The 15479-nt window shown below is 41.8% G+C and overlaps 1 protein-coding gene across 6 annotated transcripts in view; it reads left to right on the forward strand.

Moving 5' to 3' along the window:
* Positions 1–15479, forward strand: part of DCL4 (dicer-like 4) — a 147962-nt gene that overhangs the window by 16285 nt on the left and 116198 nt on the right. For all 6 annotated transcript variants that reach the window (XR_016103226.1, XM_088957551.1, XM_088957553.1 and 3 more), the window contains 4 exons: positions 9107–9247; positions 9330–9458; positions 14752–14890; positions 15050–15146. Coding sequence is in view for 5 of the 6 variants with exons in the window: in XM_088957551.1 (XP_088813677.1) it covers positions 9107–9247; positions 9330–9458; positions 14752–14890; positions 15050–15146 (506 nt within the window). In the remaining variant the exon portion in view is untranslated. The remainder of the gene's footprint in view (positions 1–9106; positions 9248–9329; positions 9459–14751; positions 14891–15049; positions 15147–15479) is intronic.

Raw genomic sequence — 15479 nt, forward strand, 5'->3', positions numbered from 1 at the left:
AGTGGACCTCTGGTAGTATACCTCATTGTGTATGTAGATTATATTGTAGTGACGGGTAATGATGCCTCAGGAATTCAAGATCTAAAATCTTTTATCCATACAGAGTTCGAGATTAAAGATTTGGGGGAATTGAGATACTTTCTTGGCATAGAAGTGGCTCAATCCAAGGATGGGATTCTTATCTCCCAAAGAAAGTATGTTCTTGACTTGTTCTCTGAAACTGGAAAGATGGGTGCTAGACCAGCTGCTACTCCTATTGATATGAGTCATAAACTCTCAGCCTTAGAAGGGACATTGTTAGAAGACAAAGGAATCTTTCAGAGACTTCTTGGGAAATTTTTGTATTTATGCATGACTCGGCCAGATATTGCATATGCAGTCAGTTGCATTAGCCAATTCATGCATGCTCCTCGAGACACTCATTTGGCAACTGCAGAGAGAATCCTAAGTTATTTGAAGGGCTCCCCAGGAAAGGGTATTCTGTTTGCCAAGCATGGTCATATGAAACTTGAAGCCTACACTGATGCTGACTGGGCCGACAACATTGATGACAGAAGATCTACTTCTGGGTATTGCAGCTTGGTGGCTGGTAATGTTGTTTCTTGGAGAAGCAAGAAGCAATCAGTTGTTGCTCGGTCTTCAGCTGAAGCAGAATACAGAGCCATGGTACATGGAGTTTTTGAACTATTATGGTTAAAATCATTGATGAAGGAATTTGGGGTTGAACATGACAAGCCAATGATGTTGTACTGTGATAATCAGGCTGCCATTAACATTGCTCACAATCCGGTGCAACATGATAGAACTAAGCATATTGAAGTTGATCGACACTTCATTAGAGAAAGGGTCTCTTCTGGTGAAGTATGTCTTCCTTTTATCTCATCTGAAAAACAGTTGGCAGATTTTCTCACCAAAGGCATTCCCAAGGCAAAATTTCAGCATGATACTATATAGCTTGGCATGATTGACATCTATGCTCAGTTTGAGGGGGAGTGTAGAGAAGATGGGCCGAATGGCCCATAGGCTGTTTATTCTTTCTTACTGTTTATGTTCTTTTTTGTAATGGGCCTTATTCCGGGCCCATCCTTTCTATGTCTTGTTCTTTGTAATTTCTTGCCCAAATAAGGGCCTCATTGTAATTATTCAAATTTATCTGAATAAAACAGTGTTAAGGTGCTGAGAGGGTGTAATGTTCGAAATTCTCACTCTCAAAACCCTCATTGTCGAACTCTCAAGGTCTGTTTTCTCAGTTTTCTTCAGTTCTTATCATAATCTCCACCTAATCATTCTCTCAAAACTTAATCCTTTCACTGTCTCCCACTTTAAATGTGGCACATTAAGAAATCCACTTCCATTTGACTAGATCTAGCTTCTTCTCCATCACCTTCACATCTACAAGAAACCCCTTTGCTTTCAGCAAGGATAGATATTAAGTAGGCAAGTTGGAGAGCACACTTGTTGAGGGCCCGGGAATAGGATCTCGTCACGGGTCGGTCCACGGGGAAAACCTCCTGTTTTACCTTGTTCCTTCCTGTTCTTGATGAACCTATCTTGGCGCCTCTGGTGATTTGTTCAAGAGATCACCAACTCTCCTATTCACTTCTTAAACTGAATATTCGATATCTCATTCAATAATGGGGTCTCCTTAAATAGGAGATTACAAGAGTCCTAATCAAGGGAGTCTCCTTGCTGAATAGGGAGACTTTCAGTGCTATCTTGCTAAGGATAAGATAAGATAAGCTAATCCTAATCTGATAAGCTACTAACAAGATAAGATAAGAGATAAGAACAATAAGATAAGAACAAGCAAATGAGCTAATCTAATCTAGATAAGGCTGTTGTTGCCAAACTGGGTAGGATGAGTATCATTGAATCATTGCTGCTGCTGGCGGTGGGTCAGGTGCCTGCTGCTACCGGCGGCGATGGTACGTCTTCCCGAGGAAGGCATCCATAATATTACTCCCCTCCTGGACTACGAGCTTGTCCTCAAGCTCGAACTCTGGATATGTGGCTTGGAACTCCGCCAAGGGGATCCATGTGGCTTCTGTTGATGGTAAATTACACCATTCCACCAAGACTTCAAGGGTTCCACGATTGAAACGGGAGCGGGTGACAACTTTAGGTTGGGGGACCAGTTTCCCATCTTTCAAGGGTGGTAGGGAGGGAACTTGGTCCGGAGGAACACCCGTAAATGGCTTCAGCAAGGAGATGTGGAAGACATCATGAATCCGACTAGTCTCTGGCAATTCCAGCTAGTAGGCCACACTGCCAATCCGTCTTAAAACCTTGTAGGGCCCATAGAACTTAGGGGCCAGCTTCGGGGCAGCCTTGTAGCGCAAGGAACGTTGCCGGTAGGGCTGGAGCTTCAACCAAACAAATTGCCCTGGGTCGAATGACAGTTCCCGGTGGTGCTTGTCATAGTGGAGCTTCATGCGGAGCTGGGCCTACTGTAAGCAAAGGCTGACGTCGGTAAGGAGTGATCAATTGCTTCCAAATGAGTAGAACCTGACTCGTAGGACAGCAAGCGGGGAGGATCCCTGCCATAAACGACGCGAAAGGGAGTCATGCCGAGAGAAGAATGGTAAGCTATGTTGTAGCAGTACTCGGCCCAAGGGAGCCAATCCACTCACCGTCGTGGTTGATCGCCTACGAAACAGTGGAGATACATCTTGATTGTGCGGTTAACCACTTCTGACTGACCGTCGGTTTGTGGCCGGTAAGCTGATGAGTAGGCCAGGGTGGTGCCTTGTAGCCGGAATAACTCTTTCCAGAAGGCACTAGTGAAAACCGGGTCTCTATCGCTGACTATGGATTCTGGTATCCCATGTAAGTGAAAGACGTGTAAAGAAGGCGAGAGCAACCGAAGTGGCACTGTACGGGTGTGATAGAGGAATGAAGTGGGCGTATTTAGAGAAGCGGTCGACTACCACGAAGAGAACTGATTTGCCACCCACCTTGGGTAGTCCCTCAATGAAGTCCATGGAGACGTCGGCCCAGATCTGTGTCGGGATGGTGAGGGGCTGAAGGAGGCCTGTTGGGTGTAGGTTTTCCCATTTGTGCTGTTGGCATGTGGAGCAATTCTGGACAAAATCTTGAATAGAAGTCTTCATACCTCGCCAATGGAAATTAGTCTGGACGCGGTGTAGTGTTTTTTGAATGCCTTCGTGGGTGGAGTTATGGATGCTGGTGATGATGGTGGGGATCAACGGGCAGTCTGGTGGAAGATGGACTCGTCCCTTATACAGTACCAACCCGTCTTGAAGTGACCAATTGGGGTCGGCGGTGCCAGACTGGATCTTCTGTAGCAAGAGCGACCATTTCGGGGATTGTGGTGCTGCCTTTTTAATGTCGTCAAACAGAGAGATCCGAGGTTGGGAAATGCTACACAAAACCATCGCGTCTTCATCTCGCCTAGACAAGGCATCAGTTGCGCGATTTGAGGATCCTGCCTTATATTCCACCCAGAAGTCAAACCCGAGCAATTTGCTAACCCAATGCTGTTGAGGGGAAGTGGCGAGACGCTGCTCTAACAGGTATTTGAGGCTGTAATGATCAGTTTTGATGACGAACGACCGCCCCCACAAATATGGCCTCTAGTGCTGGACGGCTCGGGATAGGCCAATTAGTTCGCGCTCATAAGCTGGAAGCTTTAGGTGCCGGTCGGCCAGTCTGCGGCTGAAGAAAGCAATCGGGTGCCCTTGCTGCTGTAGTACGGCCCCGATACCCACTCCGGAAGCATCACACTCGACTGTAAATTCGAGGGCGAAATTAGGTAATTGCAAGACAGGGGTGGAAGACAGGGCATTTCTCAGTGTTAGGAAAGCTTCATCTGCTGCGTCGTCCCATCGGAAGGAGTTTTTCTTCAACAGGTTGGTTAACGGGACTGCCAACACTCCATAGTTCTGTACAAATTTGCGGTAGTAACCCGTTAAACCGAGGAACCCGCGTAAGGCCTTGGCTGATTGAGGTTTGGGCCATTCTTTTAGCATGAATCTTGGAACTATCAGCTGTCACACCCTGCCCATGGATGACGTGGCCGAGATAAAGAACTTGTCGCTCCCCGAAGGAGCACTTGGACCGTTTCAGGAATAATTTGTGTTGGCGTAGGAGCTCGAAAATAGTCCTCAGATGGTGGACATGCTCTACCCATGAATTGCTGTAAACGAGGATATCATCAAAGAAAACTAAAACAAGTTTGCGCAGATGGGGCTGGAATACCTCGTTCATTAGTGACTGAAATGTAGATGGGGTGTTGGAGAGTCTGAATGGCATGACTAAAAATTCGAAGTGGCCATGGTGGATGTGAAAAGCAGTCTTCTTCACGTCACTAGGAGCCATGCGAACTTGGAAGTATCCAAACCTGAGGTCCAACTTAGAAAAATACTGGGCACCATGCAACTCGTCCAACAGTTCGTCCACAACGGGAATAGGGAACTTATCTTTGATCGTCCGGTCATTGAGTTCTCTACAGTCAACACAGAACCTCCACGTTCCATCCTGCTTCGCCACCAACAGAACCGGCGAAGAGAAGGGGGAGCGACTTTTGCGTATGATTCCTTGGTTCAGCATCTCTGTACATTGTTTCTCTATCTCGTCCTTCTGTAAGTGGGGGTAGCGATAAGGCCGGACAACGACTGGTGCTGAACCTGCCACCAAAGGAATACGATGGTCGCAAGCTCGGGAAGGGGGGAGACCCTTGGGTTCCTAGAACAGATATGAAAACTCGACGAGAAGTTTTTCCATGGCTGTCGGTTCTGTCTGAAGTGCATGGACCTGTGGTGTCCTTTCTTTAACCCTGCAACCATGCCATGAAACTTGCTTCCCATCTAGGTGGAAGGTCATGGTGAGTGCACTGGAGTCCCATAAAATCGGCCCTAGGGTAATTAACCACTTGACCCCTAGAACAATATCGAACCTATCCAATGAAAGTATAAATAAATCAGCAAGAAACAGTTCAGAATTGACCTGTACCGGCACGTCCTTACAAATTCCTGAACTGTGAACTCTCTCACCATTTGCGACGGCTACCTGTAGTCGTGGTCGAAGCTCCATTGGCATCTTTAACTAAAGGGCGGCATGTTCACTTATGAAGTTGTGTGTACTCCCTGAATCGACGAGAATGCGCACCGGTTGGCCTGCTATCTGTGCCTGTAACTGCATGGTCTAAGAAGTTTTAATGCCGGTGATCGCATGGAGAGAGATCTCTGGCTCGAATGTGACTGGTTCTTCTTCCTCCTCCTCTTGTTCATCGATGAGGAGGCAAAAAAGCCTCTTGCATCTATGTCTTGCCGAGTAGAGGTCATCACAGTTGAAACATTGGCCTCTTGCTCGATGTTCTGCCATTTCTGCCCTGATCAGATGCTTAATGGGTGGAGCGGCCATGTTGCTACCTGTACTTGTCATTGGTCTAGAGGTGGTGGTGGTGGGAGATTTCAGTTCTCGGCTGGTAGCAGAAGGGGGGGGGGGGGGTCGTTGCTGCTGATCTTGGGGGTACCCATGAGTTCGGTGGCCGACCCACATTAAAAATTCCGCGGCTGAGCTGCAGTTTGCGCTCGAACGCGCGGGCTAAGTCCATGGCTGTGACCAAATTTGGGGGATTCTGCTTCTCGACATCCACCCGCAGGGGTTCTGATAGCCCTGCCGTGAACATATCCACTTGCTGGTCGGGTCGCACGGAGGATGCCCTCGCGAGGAGGGTTTGGAACTGTCGCTGATATTCAGCCACTGTGCCGGTCTGTTTAAGGTTAATCAGCTCACCCAGTGGGTTGCTGGTCAGTGGGGGTCTGAACCTAAGAAGGCAATAGGACTTAAACCGGGGCCAACTGAGCCCGGGTTCTTCTTGCTTTAACCGATAAAACCAAAGTTGTGCTTCCTCTGTTAAGTGAAAGGCGGCTAGACTTACCTTATCCCCGTCATCTGTCCGTTGGTTCCGAAAAAATTGCTCGCAGTGATACAGCCAGCCTAAGGGGTCTCCGTTGCCATTGTATGACGGGAATTCCAGCCTGATGTACTTGGGGACGACAACGGTTCTTTGGCTAACGGACTGCTGCTCGCCGGAAGACTCTGGCAGATCTGGTCGGCGGCCATTGGCGGCTGTCCCTCCTTCAGAGTTCCCTTCCCTAGAAAGGAATAGCTCCATCAGGCGTCACAGCTCCCTCACTTCTTCTTTGATCTCACGGACTTCGGAGCTGGTCTCCACGAGTTGGTGCTCGAGGTCGTGGACCCTGGATGGTAGCTGCTCCAGATCACCCATGACGCCTTGCTCTGATACCAAGTTGTTGAGGGCCCGGGAATAGGATCTTGTCACGGGTCGGTCCACGGGGAAAACCTCCTGTTTTCCCTTGTTTCTTCCTGCTCTTGAATAACCTATCTTGGCACCTCTGGTGATTTGTTCAAGGGATCACCAACTCTCCTACTCACTTCTTAAACTGAATATTCGATATCTCATTCAATAATGGGGTCTCCTTAAATAGGGGATTACAAGAGTCCTAATCAAGGGAGTCTCCTTGCTGAATAGGGAGACTTCCAGTGCTATCTTGCTAAGGATAAGATAAGCTAATCCTAATCTGATAAGCTACTAACAAGATAAGATAAGAGATAAGAACAATAAGATAAGAACAAGCAAATAAACGAATCTAATGTAGATAAGGCTGCTGTTGCCGAACCGGGTAGGATGAGTATCACTGAATCATTGCTTCTGATGGCGGTGGGTCAGGTGCCTGTTGCTGCTGACAGCGATGGTACGTCTTCCCGAGGAAGACGTCCATAACAACACTCTTGATAGGAGTGATTCTTCTCCGGTTCTCCCAAGTGACAAAGACTTACTTTCCAACCAGCCAATCTTTGATCAATTCTATCTTGAACCGGCCGCCAAGCTAAACATGATGCGGCCTTGGCATTGATTGGAAGACCCAAGTGAAAGGAAACTCGCCCACCATACAGCCCATACAGGCCAATCTTTTCTAATAGGTGACAGAAACCTTTATTAAGCTCTTTGCCAATCTTAGACCTTGCCAAGTTGCTAGCACATTCGACCTGATAGAGCCATCAAATTTTAATTTAACTATACCTTTGTGAGGTGGTATCCAACTTGAGGACATAGCAGTTCTACTAGTGGGGGTGACTGCCACTACACTCCAGCCTTTAGGCCCTCTATATATATCATCAATATAGAAGGCTTCAAATAGCTTCATTGTTTTATTCCAATGCACTGCTTTGGTTTGTATGTGTTTCTTTACTGCATCTTCAGTTCTTTTATTTTCTTTGAAAATTCTGTTATTCCTTTCATCGCAAATCATCCAAATAGTAGCAGCCCTGATGTATCTCCACATAATCTTGCCCCTCTTAGTAGGGTATGGGGAAGAGGAACCTTTGAAGAGAGATTCAATATCATTGAAGCCCCTTCACATGCATACAAAAAAAACGCACTCTTTTCTGCTAAAAAATAAAATCCACTCTCAATACCAACTGCAAACAAACAGGATATTAATAGAGGGTAGTTTTGGGCATTCGTTTGTGTTTTTTCTTGTATTCCTGTTGCACAACTTTTCCTTTTTAATTAGTTACTTTTATCTATAGAAGGTTTTCAACAAGTAGTTTTGGGATCTTATTTATCTTCCCCCTTTTTTATTTTCTCCCTTTTCCTTCTACTCTTTTATACCACTTGCAAACAGCTTTCACACTTAAAATGAACCCTTTCTCACAATAGAAAAAAGAAAACAAGGGAATATGATAGAAGAGTGAGAAACCTATTCATAAATATTGTTCACATCCTACGGATGGATTTTTCATCACGAACTGTAAATTCATTAAAATTCAAAAATAATTACAGTGTACAGAAAACAAAAGGAGATAAAATAGCTTATCTCCAATTCAAAATCTTTGCAACTGTGCCCAAAATATTTGGGTCCTCCAAGCCCCTTGTTTTGCCAAGGAATCAGCCATGCTGTTAACCGTCCTTTGTACCCAATTAAATTTAAGATCATTGCCTCTGATTATCCATTTAAACCTTTTTAACTCATTTTTTTTGTAAGTCCATAACTTATCTCCCTTGTTTAGTATTCAATTAATTATCACTTGTGAATTCCCTTCAATAGTCAGTTTTCTCACATTTGGCTCCTTTACTCTGCTTATCCCTTCCACTATTGCAATAACTTCAGCCTTCAAAGAGTCACTGATACCTATCGGACATGACAACAATGCCAACACATGCCCTAGCTCATCCTGAAGAGACCTCTAACGCCTGAGGGGCCTGTATTCTCTCTGCTGCTCCCATCAAAGTTAAGTTTAATATACCCATCTTCAGTGGTGCCCAGTAGCCTCTAGTCCTATACTTCAAAGTCGATGTTAGAGCCACTTTCTTCCACTTCCTCATTAAGTCATCCACTGAGAAATCCATAGGAGTGAACTACCTCCTACAGATGGATTTATTAAATTAAACTTTGATGGGAGCAGCCTTGGTAATCTAGATCCTTTTATAATAGGAGTATTTATTGTTGCTTTGTTTATAAGGGCTGAGCTTTTAGCTGTACTCCAAGGGGTGCAAGTAGCAAGAGACATGAATGTAGAGTGGTTGATTATTGAAGTGTATTTTAAGGTGTTGGTGAGCCAGTTAAGAATTCCGGAGGCTGTGGTATGGGCTTATAGAGGTGAAATTAAAAAATTCAAATGATATGTTAGCAATACGCTTACAAGGATACAACGAGTCCAAAGATTGGCTAATAGGTTGGCTGATACTTTAGCTCAGCTGGGGGTCAATAGGGAGCAATTATATTGGGCTTGGTTGTAATGTGATATTAAACTGTGGAGAGCTAACAGCTTGTATCTCTCCAAGGGATGCTTGTATTTTATGTACATATCTTGTTCCATATTTAATAAATAAAAGTTAACCTACTTATGAAAAATAAAATGATGGAAGAGTAGGCAGATCCCATGCATGTTATAACAGTTATATGTTCTACTTGAGACCCATTGACATGTAGTTTCCAAGACTTTTCTGTATGCATTGAAGTGTATATTACAGGTAGGTCTTGGCTCCATAAAATGGACCTAAATAAGTATCAACTTTTAGTGCTGTTTATTAACTTCTTTCCCACAAATTTCACAGGTTTATTCTGTTGAAGATGAAGAACTAGAAAATTTCGTGGCATCACCAAAAGTAAAAGTTTATTATTATGGTCCTGGCATCTATAGTATTTCAAGCTGTAGTTTTACTTTCTCCAAAAAACTTGAGGAGATAAGAAGCCAGGTATTTTATTGTTTAATATATTGTCATCATTTTCCCTTTATCAAACTTTCACTTATGGCCATCCTTTTTGTTGTAAGAGCAGTGCATATCATCTCTGAGCCAGAACACTGGTGATCGTTGGCAGATCAGGAAAAACAAGAAGTTGCTAAGGAACTTGCATGAAAATATGATATTTTGTCTACAGAATCTTGGTCTTTGGGGAGCCAAACAAGTAAATTCATACTGCATGCATTTAATTACATCGAGTCTTATGATCTACCTAAGACCTATGTATTCTTGTTTTCCTTTTGCTTGTTCCATTATTTGAATGTATGATTTCCTTCCTTGCATGCATTTTTGTTGTGTCTGTGTACCTGTCTGTTTTGTACAATATTATTGAGATAATTTGAATTGATTTATGTGCTTTCTGTTTATTTATCAGGGTCAATGCTTGATTCTTTGTCTTCTCGTAATTCTTACTATGTTAAAATGGTTCTAGGGCAAGAGAATCCTCCCCCCACCCCTCTTCCTCTTTATTGTAGTTGAAGATGTCTTGAAAAGGCTCGTCCATTTGGAGGACTTATTGGGAGTTATGGGAGGTTTTGGCCTTTTGGGATAGGAAGGTTGGATCCCCTTTTGATTAGTAATTAGATTGAGAAGTTCATTAATCACAAAGATTAATGAAGTACACATCCTGGGCTGACTATTGATGCAAATATGGAAGCAGAAAAAAAATCCATTGAGAAATTGGTCAGTTTTCCAATTCCTGCACTATTTTTAGAATTTTTGGGTGATAAAACTATTGGTCTTTTTTCCATTTTCTTGTTGTACCTATCTTAAAATAGGGTGCTCTGATGTTCAACTCGAGCAGGTATTTCTTAATTTATTTACCATAGCCTAAGACAAATAAGCAAAAGTGATTGCCATGAGGTCATTGGGGATCAGATATTTGGTGCCTAGGATTCTATAGAAACTTTGAAGTTTGGGAACTGAGGGACATCTTGGATTTTCTCCTCCTACTGCAGAACCACAAACCTCAAGCTGGCTATCTTGATAAGCTGGTCTGGAGTTGGGACTCTTAAGGGATGTTTTCAGTGAGATCCCTGGTGCATTAACTGAAAACAAACAACCTCATTGACTTCCCTACAGCTTTGGTCTGGGCTTCTCTTGTCCCCTCAAATGTTTCCTTTCTTGTTTGGACGGAAGTTTGGGGAAAATGTCGAACGAGGGATAACCTGTCAAAAAGAGGCATGCAACTTCCTGATCTCAGGTGTGTTTTTTGTGACTTTCAAATTGAGACCAGTGGCCACATCTTCATTCACTGTCCACTTTCTTGGGAAATTTGGTGTAAGGTCACTGCCACCACTGAACATCTCCTGGGCTGTTCCTAGCTCCTTTAGAGAAGCTCTGCTCTGTTGGAATATGGGGAACCTCTTACTGGAAGGTGTGGCGCTCCATTCCTGCAACTATTTGCTAGTCTATTTGGCAAAAAGAAACCAACAGATCTTCAACCAAAAAAAGGCAACACTAGCTAATATTTTGATTTACTACATGACAATGTTTAAAATGCCTCAATTGGTGGTGAAGAGAGTAAAAAAGGTAATGAGGTATTTCCTATGGGACTTGGGGGTAAAAGAGATCGCTAGATTAAGTGGGAAAAAAGCGTGCGGTAAGAAGGAGCAAGGTGGATTGGAAATCGGGAATGTGGATAAGAAGAATGTGGCTTTGCTAGGGAAATGATTATGGAGGCTGCCAATGGAGAAATTAAAATGGTGACACAAGGTGGTGGTAAGCATTCATGGGATGAATGAAAATTAGACCTGGCAATTGGGTTGGGTGGGTTGGGTTCGGGTTGGGTCAAGACACTTTGGGTTGATTATGGGTCGGGTTGAATTTCGGGTTGGGTTGTCAAATGCTAGACCCTAACTCTAAATGTTCGGGTTAGGGTTGACCCATGGGTCAATTCGGGTCATCCCAAAAAATAAATGAAATTCAAAAAAATAAAGAAAAACTACATGAGAATTCCAAAATTTAAAGAATTATCCTTAAAATTCCAAATATAAAATAAAAAAAATTGAACATTTAACAATTTAAAGAGTAAACAATAAATAGAAAAAAAATAAAGAGTGGAAACTTTTAACAATGCATAAATAGTCCCAATTAGACTTGACAATCGGGTCGGCGGGTTGACTTATGACCCAACCCAACCCATTTTTTTGTTGGGTCGGGTTGGGTTGGGTCATTCTCACATTCAGGTAGCTAAATATGAGACCTTGATCTTGTTTTTTCGGGTTGGGTTGGGTCGGGTTCATGGGTTGGGTCAACTTTTTGCCAGGTCTAATGAAAATGGATAGGATGTTGGACTCTCGCTTAGGGCTACTCTCGTCTCTTTTTGAAAACCTATTTATATTTTATTAAGTAAATTAATAATTACATAACTATTTAATTATTTAATATGTTTTGTTAATACTATATAGTCATTACTTAATTAACTTTATTATTTATTATTTAATATTTTATTGTTAGTTATTAATTATTTATTAATTCCAAATTTGTAATATTAGTAATTAGTTAATCAATTACTAACATTAATTAATATTTTTATTTTTATTACTTTATATTTTATTATTAATATTAATTAATTAATTAATTAATTAAATTATTAATTATTATTAAATAATTAATATTTTTATTAACTCTTTATTTTAATTTAATTAAATTATTTAATTAATACCTTATTAAATAATTAATAATTTATTAATTGGTCACAAGTCTAATATTAACTCTTAAAAATATTACAAGGAAGATGTTTTTTTGGTAAACAAGTTTCCTTCTCCTTTCCCACTTGTTTCACACCAAAATGGTGTGGTTCCACTTCCTAGGAATTGAGAACTGTAATCTCACATTTTTTCCATCGCATCTCATGACATCCCACAAACCAAACATGTGAAAGGAAGAATATTCAAGAATAATATTTTTTTCACTTCCCATCCTACAAACCAAATGGAGTCTAAGGGAAGGGATATATGCAATTTTTATGGTATAGAAAGACATTTTTCTATACTGGTACCACAAAATGTACCTTGAGTCTAAATGTTGCAACATGAGCATTAATTTTGCATCTTGTATGTTGGAAATATTGATGTTGTATTATTGCACCCATGTCATGGTGCAAAATTATGATGCCGGTATTTTTTTATACTTCAAGTGCATTTCATTGTATCAGTACCATAAGCATGTTTATCCATCATAGAGTTGCTCATAAACATACATTTTGTTCTCGATTGTCAAGTTTTGATGTCTTTCCCCAGTGAAATGATAAAATCTGAGGCTGATAAGTATGGGAATATGTGTTTGAGTCTGAGAGCGAATATTTTGTGAAAAAAGAAACTGCTAAAAAATAGGTTTTTATCTAATCTAGGCCTCCCAGGACCCTGGATAGATGGGATCATCATTGAGGCAATGGTGATGACCCTTACATATAGAAGCAGCAACAGTCGGGTGGTGGGGGGGGGCACATGATTGTCAAATTCGGATGCCTTCCCCCAGTGGAATGGTAAACTCTCAGGGTGCCCCCTCCTGAAACCCGAAGGGAGGGAAGGGGGAGACCTAGTTCATGTTTTGCAACTGGGTTGTTTCGTTTTATATTTCTTTTTTGTCCATGCCATATCAGCAAAAGCTGGGAAACCTGCTTTGCTGACCTTGTTTAACATTTTCCATTTAAAATATGGGATTGAATCTTCTCAAATATCCCTTGTATTTTGAAGCTCAGAAAGATTGCTTTCAGAAAAGGCAAACTTTCTCTCACAAGATATGCTGTTGTAGCATAAAATGTGTTCTTGACAACCAAATTGCAAAATTCTATATTTCTAAGAAATGTTCATTTAAAACAGTTTTTTTACAGGTATGAGACCAATTTTATGAAGAAGAAAACCTTTTTTTTTTTGATGGACAACAGTGGAATTTTATTAAAACAGAAACTGATTGAGGATTACAATCTCATACAAGATCCCTTGGAGAGGTGCGAGCTGCAGCGTCTCCTGATATAATGCAAATAAATTAGGAAAAGAGTACTGGAATCACATCTGAGCCCAAAACAATTCTTCCCTATCTTCCCCTTGCTTGGCTAACACATCAGCCAAAGCAATTTCTGATCTCCCCACCCACTGAAAGGAAACTGACATATTCCTTGTTAGCTATTTTCTTAACTTTGTTCTTATAGCACCAAACAGTGTCATCAGGTTTCCTTAACCAGCCCACCACCACATTTTAAAAAGGAAACGTTAAAAACTGACCAATTGCAAACCCCCTCTAGTGTATTGACTGGTAGGATCTAATCTTTTTAGCTGAAGATAACACTGCCTTTGAAATTGATTGATAGATTATTTATTTTCTTTCTTTTTCTAAGGTTCCGTTTGGTTTGTGGGATGGGGATGAGAAAAAGGGAATATTCCAAAAATATTCCCTTTTCTCATATTTGTTTTTAGGGAAAGAGGGGGATGGGATGAGAAAAAGGTGGGATGTGAGATCCCAAAATTGTGGATTCGGGGTTGCACCAAAACTGTGCGACCCCGGTGGGAAAACTCGAGAAAATGACCATGCCGAAGGTCCCACGCGTATTAACAGCAAAGTTTCTGCTACCTTGACGAAGCGGGGACAAATGGATCCCAGAAATCCCAGCTTGAAGGTGGTGGTCGAGGAGGAGGAGGTAGAGCCGGAGAGGCAGTGACAGAAGTCCAGTTATCGGAACTTGGGCTCATAGGTACTGGTGGGAGGGGGTGGCGGAGTCGGCGGCAGAAGTGGTGGGGAAGGGAGAACAGGGGGTAGGTGGTGTTGGGGATCGTGGTGACAGTGGAGACTGGTTTCAGCGTTAGCAAACTGCAGCAGAGCAGAACCAGTACCTCTAAGGGAGCGAAGATACATGGCATGTGCTGCAGAGAAGGAAGACAGATCTTGTCTATATCGCACTCGATCACCTCCTCTACCTTCAACTCTTCAACACTGATCTCGTCTTCTTCCATTTCATTCGGACAATCCCACTCACTACCTCTTCTTCTTTTTTTTTCTATCTGTGTCTCTGTGTCATGGGGAATCGAGAATAAACAAGTTACAGTGGCAATCGAGAATAAACAGAGAGGTTGAAATGAGAAGAAGAAGAAGAAGAAGAAGAAAAGAAGAAGAAAAAGAAGAAGAAAAAGAAGAGAGGAGAAAGAGAGTGGGAGAGGTGGGAGATGAAGGGGGTAGCCATCGCCTCTGTTCGTCTCGAACGAAGGAGGAAGGTGAACAGTGCCATTTCGGTCCCCTTTTACACTTTCCCATCCCATCCCATCCCAATAAAACCAAACAATGGAAAGTTAAATTTTTACACTTTCCCATCCCACCCAAATCTTCCCACAAACCAAATGGAGCCTAAGGGATTGCTTTTCCTGTATGTTGTAGATCTCTCTCTCTCTCTCTCTCTCTCCCACTCCTTTCTTTTTCCTTTGTTCAATTTAACTTGCTATGCATTTTTATTCATGGAAAAGGCTGCTTCCGTCCTGCTAAGTGGTGATCGCTTTGAGTGGAACGAATTGACCGAGACAGAAGACAATTCTTGTAACAAGTCTGTAGCTGATCAATATTTAAGTCAAACTACTTTGGTGTTTGATTCTTATTTCAACAAGGGTATGATTCTTATGTTTTTAAAAGTTTCATATTTTGAGACTTCTATGGATAATGACCTAAATGTAATTGTATACTATCTTTTTAGAATAGTTTAAATCACAAACCAGTAATACAACTAACCATATGTGCCGTATTTCCTTTATTTGGATGATTTTCTAGATGGCATTGGATCTGACTCATCTTGTCTGGAGGCTTTAAAGGAGCCATTTTTCTCGGAAAAGCTATTGGCTCTTCTTGAAATTCTTTCCAACTATAGGTTGGTATCTGATGTATGTTCCATTCTTTTATTAGATTCAAAGAGACATGTTGTATTGAATTGACTGATTTATTTAGATTTCATGGTTCTTCTATTTGGGAATTCCTTTTTTGTAGTCCTTTAATATGATAATATATGAGAAATTTATTCATTAAAAATGTGTGAACATTTGATTCTATTAAACATATTATGTGATGATACTCTTATGGTGTGTCCAACTTGGGCTGGGTTCATTTCAAAATCAATCAACTGAATCTGACATCTGGATATTGGATTGGGCTGTCATTTTAGGAGTTTTATTGGGCTTGGGCCTTCTTGCTGATTATAGTAGGT

This window comes from Nelumbo lutea, chromosome 8 (genome assembly GCF_056320005.1).
Source record: "Nelumbo lutea isolate HS-2025 chromosome 8, American lotus-T2T, whole genome shotgun sequence".
Classification (NCBI taxonomy): Eukaryota; Viridiplantae; Streptophyta; class Magnoliopsida; order Proteales; family Nelumbonaceae; genus Nelumbo; species Nelumbo lutea.